Genomic DNA, 10,000 nt, shown 5'->3' with positions numbered 1-10,000 from the left:
CAGACGGAGAGGCTCGGAAACAGGTGAGGGGAGGAGGAGGGAGGAGGAGGAGGAGGAGGAGGGAGAGGCGGAGGAGGAGGAGGAGGAGGAGGAGGAGGAGGAGGGAGGAGCACGCACACACCTCACGGTGTCGGTGCAGACGGAGAGGCTCGGGAAACAGGTGAGGGGAGGAGGAGGAGGGAGGAGGAGGGAGGGGGAGGCGGAGGAGGAGGAGGAGGAGGAGGAGAGGCGGAGGAGGGGAGGAGCACCGCACACACCTCACGGTGTCGGTGCAGACGGAGAGGCTCGGGAAACAGGTGAGGGGGGGGAGGAGGAGGAGGAGGAGGAGAGGGAGGAGAGGCGGAGGAGGAGGAGGGGAGGAGGAGGAGAGGAGGAGGAGGAGCACCGCACACACCTCACGGTGTCGGTGCAGACGGAGAGGCTCGGGAAACAGGTGAGGGGGGGGGAGGAGGAGGAGGAGGAGGAGGAGGGAGGAGGAGGAGGAGGAGGAGGAGGAGGAGGAGGAGGAGAGGGGGGAGGAGAGGGGGAGAGGAGGAGGAGGAGAGGGAGGAGGGGGGAGGAGGAGGAGAGGAGGGAGGAGGAGGAGGAGGGGAGGAGGGGAGGAGGGGAGGAGGAGGAGGAGGAGGGAGAGGAGGAGGAGGGGAGAGGAGGGAGGGGGGGGAGGAGGAGAGGAGGAGAGGAGGGGAGAGGAGGAGAGGAGGAGAGGAGGGGAGGAGGAGAGAGGAGGAGGGGAGGAGAGAGGAGGAGAGGAGGAGGAGGAGGGAGAGGGGGGGGAGGAGGGAGGGGAGGGGGAGGAGGGAGAGGAGGAGTAGAGGGGAGGAGGAGGAGGAGGAGAGGGGAGAGGAGGTGTTGTCTACTTCTGACGCTCTCTGGTCTCAGAGACACGTGGCGAGGAGGAGCAGGAGATCCTGAAGCGGATCCGGGAGAAGGAGGCGCATGTGAGCCAGCTGAAGAGGAGGCTGGAGGGAGTGAAGGTCAGCCATCTTGTTTCTCCTTCTATCCATCAGAGGGTCAGCGGTTCAAGCCCCGCCCTCATTGATGTATGTACACTTCACCCTGAGTTGTTGTTGTTGTTGTGTTCAGAATTACGCAGACGGAGAGCGAAGGGAGGTGGAGCTCCTCCTGGACCAGGTGTCCAGCTCCTTAGACGGGATCCGGTCTCAGGTGGTGGGCGGGATCGAGAGCCAGCTGGAGGGCGTGATGTTGAAGGGGGAGGGGCTAGTGAGCCGGCTGGAGGCGGAGCTTGGCCAGCTGGCAGACTGCAGAGCCACGCTGGAGGTCCAGGCTGTGAGTCAGGACCACATCGGCTTCCTGCAGGTGAGACGGACCCCCTCTGGGTTCTGACCCCCTCTCGGTCATACCCCTCTGGGTCCTGACCCCCTCTCGGTCATACCCCCTCTGTGTCCTGACCCCCCATGGATCCTACCCCCGGTCCTACGGTCCCCTCTGGGTCCTGACCCCCCATCCATATGGATCATGACCCCCTATGGATCATGCCCCCTCTCGGTCCTGACCCCTCCTCTCGGTCCTAACCCCCTATGGGTCCTGACCCCCTATGGATCCTGACCCTCTTGGTCCTGACCCCCATGGATCCTGACCCCCTCTGGGTCCTGACCCCCTATCGGTCCTGACCCCTCTGGGTCCTGACCCCCCTCTGGTCCTGACCCCCTCTGGGTCCTGACCCCCTATGGGTCCTGACCCCCTCTGGGTCCTGACCCCCTCTGGGTCCTGACCCCCCTATGGGTCCTGACCCCCCTATGGATCCTGACCCCCCTCTCGGTCCTGACCCCCAGAGCTTCAAGGAGGCCACCGCTCCTCTGGAGGAGGAGCAGGAGGAGCAGGAGGAGCAGGAGGAGGACTTGTGCCCACTTCCAGCTGGCGGAGGTGAAGGAGCCTACGGAGGTCAGATGGAGGACAAGATGGGGGCGGCCTCAGAGGCCCAGGTGTGTGTGTGTGTTGTGTGTGTGTGTGTGTGTGTGTGTGTTGTGTTGTGTGTACTAATGTGTGTGTGTGTTGTTGTGTGTGTACTTGTGTGTGTGTGTGGTGACCTGATGTCTGCAGAGAGCATGCTCAGTCTGAGAGGAAGCACCACCAGCCTGAGGAAGAGTCAGTGGTCTCTGAAAGGTGATGAAGAGAAGACATGTGACCATCAACCAATCACATAGGGCATATATGTATATATAAATATATATATAAATATGTATATATACACATATATATATATTAGTGCTGTGAAAAATAACGCGTAATTCAATTACAGGTTTAACTAGTTGTTGTTTTTAACGCATTTAACGATGCGCAGAATGAGCTTCCAATCCGTCTGGTGTTGGTCGGGACGAAAAAAAAAGTAACTTGCAAAATGAGCTTCCAATCCACCACTTCAATCTGAACTCTGTCCGCTCTCATGCAGACGGTCTGTTCATCGGTAATGATCCTTCCGCAGGTTCACCTCCGGAAACCTTGTTACGACTTTTACTTCCTGTAGATCAGGGTCTCAACACGTCGATCGCGACCTGCCAGTCGATCGCGCGTGAGTGTCGGTAGATCGCATGACATTAAAGAGATTGGCCCGCCCCCTGACATGTTCTCTAGAGCACGTCTTTGTTCTTTTATTAAACTAAACGTCTGTTGTTGATCGTATCTCCACAGCAGCATGTCATTTCTGTCTCTTCGCGTTGCGTTACACTTATCGATCTCTGGCGCGCCGCAGAGCTCGCGCATGCGCGATCGACCGAGCAAAAAAAGTCACTTGTCAATCTGTCCACCTTTAGATTGTATCATGGTGGAGTTAATGGTTGACAAACAAGAGAAAAATGCTCTGTTTAACCCTCCTGTTACCTTTACATTTACTAACATATTTTCCTCGGGGTCAATTTGACCCCAGCAATTAAAACCTCCAGAAAATTATTAGAATTAATATTGCTTCCCAAGTTTAAGTGTGAGGTACTTTATGTTTGTTTGTTGACAACCTAAATAGCCCTTTAAATAAATAAAAAAGTTGATATTTCTGATATGTTTGACACAGTGAAAAACAGCCTGGGGTCAAATTGACCCAAAGAACACCGACATTAAACATTGAATGGGGTCAAATTGACCCGAAGGTAACAGGGTTAAACATCCTGTTTAGGATGAAGATGTATTAATGTTCCATATGGAAGAAAACTGCTAAATAACTGCTGAGTTGCAGCACCATTGTATAGAAGAATGTATAAATGTATATATATCCTTTTGTCATAAATCTCTATGTTCTCACAAAATATACCGAATATCGGTAATATGTGATTAATCATGATTAATCCACAGAAACCTGTGATTAACCCGATTAAAATTTTTACTCGTTCACAGCCCTAATATATACACATGTATGTATATAAATATATACATATATATATATGTGTTTATATATATGTATACACTTATATATATATACACAATATGTATATATAATAATAATAACATTCAATTTTATATAGCGCTTTTCTAGATACCCAAAGTCTCTAAGTCCAGAGTCCAGTAGTCACACACAGTCATCCCGGTGGTGGAGCTACATCAGTAGCCACAGCTGCCCTGGGGCAGACTGACGGAAGCGAGGCAGCCAATCAGCGCCTACGGCCCCTCCCCCACCACCAACACTCATTCACATCCATACGAACCGGGGTGAGGCTGCGGGGCATGTCTTTATGATGGTAGGGGAAACCGGAGAAAACCCACACAGACACGAGGAGAACATGAGGAGAACACGAGGAGAACATGCTCCACACAGAAAGGACCTGGAGCGACGAAGACCGGGATTGAACCCAGGGCCTTCTTGCTGTGAGGCGACAGTGTAACCTAACCACTGAGCCACCGTGCCTACATATATATACACATATATATATATATACACATATATATATATACACATATATATATATATGTGTATATATATGTTAGGGCTGTCAATCGACCTCGATGACCTTCAACCCGTCGTCTGAGATCCTGGCCATCGCCTCCCGAGACGAGGACGAGGCTGTGCGCCTGGTAAGAGGAAGATGATGATGATGGTGATGGTGATGATGATGATGATGATGATGAAGATGTGTCCCTCAGGTCCACATGTCCAGCCTCAGCGTCTTCTCTAACTTCCCCGTCTCCAAGAGGAAGAGTATTTATCGAACCAGCTGCCTGGACTTCTCCCCTCACAGCGGCTTCTTCTCATTGGCCAACAACAAAGGACACGCCCCTCTGTACAGGTCAGCCAATCACATGCAGTGTGTGTGTATATATACAGATATACAATTCGTTATTCCAGACTCATGAGTCACCTCTATGTTACGTACTGTATATGTATATAGATATAGATGTAAATAGATATAGATGTATATAGATGTATATAGATATAGCTGTATATAGATATAGATGTAAATAGATATAGATGTATATAGATATAGATGTATATAGATATAGATGTATATATTTTTATTTATTTATTATTTAATTTATTTAACCAGGAAATGCCTCATTGAGATTAAAAATCTCCTTTACAAGTGTCCTGGCCAAGACAGCAGCAGTAGCACGTCACACAAAGTTCCATACAATACAACATAAAACAGTGACAGACAACATATAAAACGAAAAACAAAATCACAGCATGAATAAATATATAGATATAGATGTATATAGATGTATATAGATGTAAATAGATGTATATAGATATAGATGTAAATAGATATAGATGTAAATAGATATAGATGTATATAGATATAGATTTTGGGACGGCTTTAGCTCAGTGGGGTAAGAGGGCCGTCCGGCAACCGCAAGGTTGTGGGTTCGATCCCCGCTCTCCCAATTAGCTGCAAGTCGAAGTGTCCTTGAGCAAGGCACTGAACCCCCAGTTGCTTCCCGGGCGCTTCACCGCAGCCCACTGCTCCTTAATAACTAAGGATGGGTTAAATGCAGAGAACTAATTTCCCCTTGGGGATTAATAAAAGTGTATATTCTATATAGATGTATATAGATATAGATGTAAATAGATGTATATAGATATAGATGTATATAGATGTAAATAGATATATTTAGATATATATAGATGTAAATAGATATAGATGTATATAGATGTAAATAGATATAGATGTATATAGATGTAAATAGATATAGATGTATATAGATGTAAATAGATATAGATGTAAATAGATATAGATGTATATAGATATAGATGTAAATAGATATAGATGTATATAGATATAGATGTAAATAGATATAGATGTATATAGATGTAAATAGATGTATATAGATATAGATGTAGATAGATATAGATGTAGATAGATGTAAATAGATATAGATGTATATAGATGTAAATAGATATAGATGTATATAGATAGATGTAGATAGATGTAAATAGATATAGATGTAAATAGATATAGCTATAGATGTATATAGATATAGATAGATGTAAGTAGATATAGATGTATATAGATGTAAATAAATATAGATGTATATAGATATAGATAAAGATAGATATAGATGTATATAGATGTAAATAGATATAGATGTATATAGATATAGATATAGATGTAAATAGATATAGATGTAAATAGATATAGATGTATAAAGATATAGATGTAAATAGATATAGATGTATATAGATATAGATGTAAATAGATATAGATGTATAGATGTAAATAGATATAGATGTAAATAGATATAGATGTATATAGATGTAAATAGATAGATGTAGATGTATATAGATATAGATGTAAATAGATATAGATGTATATAGATGTATATAACTTCATACCGTGTTCATCTGGTCTTCTGTGTTCAGGTTGCTCCACTACAAGGACTTCTGAGGACCTGGTTCACATGAGCCCGGTTCTTTCTGGTCCCAACTAGAACCTGGTGGGTCAGGAGCCAGACCCTAGACCTCAACGAGTCCTGGTGGAGATGAAAACATGAACATGTTTGATTTATATTGTTTGTATGAAGATATTCTATAAAAGAACTAAAACTATTTCACTCCCTGTCGTTTTTAAGCTGTTAGCTTCATGAACGTAGAAAATGACTGATTTACAGATTGACATGTAAGAAATGTGGAAGTCACAGATGTGACATCATCATGAAATCATTACATCATTATGACATTGCATCATCATTACATTATCATGACTATTACATCATCATGACATTGTGATGTCGTGACTTGCATCATTATGACATGTCATCGTGACTATTACATCATGACGTCATCGTGACTATTACATCATCATGACGTCATGTCATCATTGTGACTTACATCGTCATGACGTCATCGTGACTATTACATCATGACGTCAAGTCATCATTGTGACTTACATTGTTGTGACTATTACATCATGACATCATCGTGACTATTACATCATCATGATGTCATCATCATGACTATTACATCATTGTGACTTACATCATCGTGACGTCAAGTCATCATTGTGACACATCGTCGTGACTATTACATCATCATGATGTCATCATCGTGACTATTACATCATCATGATGTCATGTCGTCATGACTATTACATCATGATGTCATGTCATCATCGTGACTATTACATCATGATGTCATGACATCGTGATTTACATCATGTCATCGTGACTTACATCATCATGACGTCATCGTGACTATTACATCATGATGTCATGTCATCGTGACTTACATCATCATGACGTCATGACATCGTGACTTACATAAGTAAGTAATTTATTTTCTATAAGTACATATATAACGTGTACATACTGACAAACATTAACAGAAACAATGTACGAATGGAGGACCGTCCAAAGACCGAGGTCTGTAGGCTCCTCTGAGATGAGGAGTTGGATGGCCCCTCCCCTAACCCTTTAACCCCCCCCCTCCCAACTACTACAGGCACACAAGGCAAGGCTAGTTTATTTATATAGCACATTTCATACATGAATGCAATTCAAAGTGCTTTACAAAAAATAGATCAAGAATAAGAAATAAAAAAGAGGAATACAAAGTGCATCAAAGAAACAATTTAAAAAGGCATAAAAGAAGATTAATAAAAGAAAAAATAAAGATAAAAATCTAAGTGCAAAGAATCATTCCTTCTGTCGTTGTCTTATTATTTCAGGATTAATACAAGATTCAATTTAAGGCAATGGAGAACATAAACGTGTTTAGCCTGTTTTTGAAAGTAGTAAGAGTTGGTGCAGATCTAAGCTCTTCCGGAAGTTTGTTCCAACTATGTGGCATAATAACTGAATGCTGCTTCACCATGTTTTGTTTTAACCCTGGGAACAGTTAGCAGACCGGCCCCAGATGACCTAAGAGGCCTAGAGGGTTCATAAGGTGGAAGCAAGTCAGAGATATATTTTGGACCTACACCATTTAGAGATTTATAAACGAGCAGCAGTATTTTGAAGTCGATTCTCTGACGTACTGGTAGCCAATGCAGAGACCTGAGAATGGGTGTAATGTGTTCAACTTTCTTAGTCTTTGTTAGGACTCTGGCAGCATTCTGAATAAGTTGTAGCTGTCGAAGTGCTTTTTTGGGGAGACCTGAAAAAAGACTATTACAATAGTCTAACCTACTGGAGATGAAGGCGTGAATTATTTTTCTAAATCTTGTTTGGACATAAATCCTCTAATTCTTGCTATATTTTTTAGATGGTAATAGGCTGATTTTGTTATTGATTTGATGTGGGTATTAAAATTCAGATCCGAATCAATTGTAACACCTAAATTTTTGACTTGATTTTTCGACTTTAAAGAAAGGGAGTCCAGATGAGCACAAACTTTCAGCCTTTCTTCTTTAGCACCAAACACAATTATCTCGGTTTTATTTTCATTTAGTTGGAGGAAATTTTGGCACATCCAATCATTGATTTGGTCTGTGCACTGACGCAGTAAGTCTATGGGAGCATAGTCACTTGGTGAGAGAGCTATGTATAGTTGAGTGTCGTCCATAATTATGGTAAGCGATTTTGTTATTTTGCATAATTCTGCCTAAGGGAGCATGTAGAGGTTGAATAGAAGAGGCCCAAGGATTGAACCTTGTGGAACTCCACACGTCATGTTAGTCCGCTCAGATACATAGTTGCCAATGGAGACAAAATAGTCCCTGTCTTGTAGGTAGGACTTGAACCAGTCTAGGACCGTACCAGAGAGTCCAACCCAGTTTTTTAGTCTGTCTAGAAGTATTGAATGGTCGACAGTATCAAATGCAGCGCTAAGATCCAATAACACTAGGATATAAATTTTGCCAGAATCAGTGTTTATGCGAATATCATTTAGAACCGTAGTGAGAGCAGTTTCAGTGCTGTGATGGGGTCGAAATCCGGATTGGTATTTGTCTAAGATACCATTTGAGGTTAAAAAGTTGCTAAGTTGCTGATAGACGACCTTTTCTATTATTTTACTTATAAAGGGTAGATTTGATATAGGTCTGTAGTTGCTAAGTACAGTAGCGTCTAGGTTACATTTCTTTAGTAGAGGCTTAATAACTGCTGTTTTCAAAGCCTTTGGAAAGATGCCAGATTGGAGAGAGCTGTTAACTATTTGCAGTAAGTCTGTTGCTAAGCAGGTAAAAACCTTTTTAAAAAAGCTTGTGGGCAAAGGATCAAGACAACAGGTAGATAGCTTAAGAAGTTGCACAGTTTCCTCCAGAGTTTTGTAGTCAATTGCGTTAAACTGTGTCATGTTTATTAAACTACTTTTGTGTGACTGTAGTGGTGATATCATTTTTTTGTTTGACATGGAAATATTTATGGCTTGTCTGATGTTTAGAATTTTATCCCTAAAAAAGAAAGCGAACTCATTGCATTTATCAGTGGATAGGAGTTCAGGGGCTATTGGTGCCGGGGGTTTAGTCAGCCTATCAACAGTGGCAAATAAAGTGTGTGTATTATTAATGTTTTTGTTAATGATGTCAGAGAAAAAGGATTGTCTAGCACTTCTCAGTTCTAGATTATAAAGATTAAGTCTCTCTTTTAAGATGTCATGGTGAATCTGGAGTTTAGTTTCGCTCAGCTTTCCGGCACTCTTTTTTCTGGATTTTTACAGATGCAGCATTTCTCCACGGTGCTTTTTGCTTACCAGAAATTAATTTAACCTTAGCAGGTGCAATGGTATCTATAACATTAACAATCTTAGCATTGAAATTATCTAGAAAACCATTAACAGAGGTTGAGGTGAAAGCTGGTGACAGAGAGATAGTTTCCATGAACAGTGCGCAAGTATTCTCATTGATATCGTTTTTTAACAATTTCCGATCTACTATGAATGTCAGGAATAATAGACATTTCAAAGAAGATACAAAGATGATCGGACAAAGCAACATCAATAGCAGTAAGAAATGATGACTTGCAACCCTTTGTGATAAATAAATCTAAAGTGTGCCCCCGATTGTGGGTGGGCCCGGAGACATGTTGATACAGTCCAAAGGTGTCAAGTAAGTTATTAAATTCTTTGGTATTGTTGTCATTGGGGTTATCCATATGAATGTTAAAATCTCCTGATATAGACACAGTCATATTCCATGGATACTATGGACAGTAGTTCAGCAAATTCATCAAAGAAACTTCCAGAATGTTTTGGGGGTCTGTAAATAATCAGTAGTAAAACACGGGGAACATTTCAGAACAGCAGCAAGATACTCAAATGAAAAAAAGTCCCCAAATGATATCTGCCTACATTGAAACACATCTGAAAATATAACAGCAACTCCTCCCCCCTTCTTTTCTACTCGCGCATCAATGAAGTAAAAATTTGGGGGGGTTGATTCAGTAAGAACAGCCGCTCTGTTATTCATATCAAGCCAGGTCTCAGTAAGGAACATGAAATCTAATTCATAACGAGTAATCAGGTCATTGATTAGAAAAGACTTATTCGATAACGATCTTACATTAAGTAATGCAGCTTTTATGGTTTTAGTGACAGACAGTAGAGAAATAATAGACTGTTGGGGAACAGCTATTAGGTTTGCTGTAGTTTCAGTATATCTTAAGTGCTGATAGTTTTTTCTAG

At 42.3% G+C, this 10,000-nt stretch overlaps 2 protein-coding genes across 3 annotated transcripts in view; both read left to right on the top strand.

Moving 5' to 3' along the window:
• The window catches only part of LOC130188432 (E3 ubiquitin-protein ligase TRIM47-like), a 4,224-nt gene extending 2,145 nt beyond the window's left edge, over positions 1–2,079 (top strand). The window contains exons 4-7 of the mRNA XM_056406803.1: positions 882–974; positions 1,084–1,317; positions 1,794–1,943; positions 2,062–2,079. Coding sequence (XP_056262778.1) covers positions 882–974; positions 1,084–1,317; positions 1,794–1,943; positions 2,062–2,079 — 495 coding nt within the window. The remainder of the gene's footprint in view (positions 1–881; positions 975–1,083; positions 1,318–1,793; positions 1,944–2,061) is intronic.
• Positions 2,043–5,989, top strand: LOC130188164 (U3 small nucleolar RNA-associated protein 18 homolog). 2 transcript variants are annotated; one of them, XM_056406338.1, is made up of 4 exons: positions 2,043–2,124; positions 3,934–4,020; positions 4,090–4,232; positions 5,804–5,989. In XM_056406338.1, the coding sequence occupies exons 2-4, from the start codon at positions 3,952–3,954 to the stop codon at positions 5,826–5,828; spliced, it is 237 nt and encodes a 78-aa protein (XP_056262313.1). In that variant the 5' UTR covers positions 2,043–2,124; positions 3,934–3,951; the 3' UTR covers positions 5,829–5,989. The 2 variants fall into 2 exon arrangements, with proteins under 2 accessions (XP_056262313.1, XP_056262314.1); XM_056406339.1 differs by lacking the exon at positions 2,043–2,124 and having other exon boundaries at positions 3,899–4,020.
• The last annotated feature ends 4,011 nt before the right edge of the window (positions 5,990–10,000 follow it).

This window comes from Pseudoliparis swirei, chromosome 23, assembly GCF_029220125.1.
Source record: "Pseudoliparis swirei isolate HS2019 ecotype Mariana Trench chromosome 23, NWPU_hadal_v1, whole genome shotgun sequence".
In the NCBI taxonomy this organism is placed as follows: Eukaryota; Metazoa; Chordata; class Actinopteri; order Perciformes; family Liparidae; genus Pseudoliparis; species Pseudoliparis swirei.
Note: the sequence above shows the minus strand (reverse complement) of the source record. Positions and strands in the feature narration are given on the sequence as shown.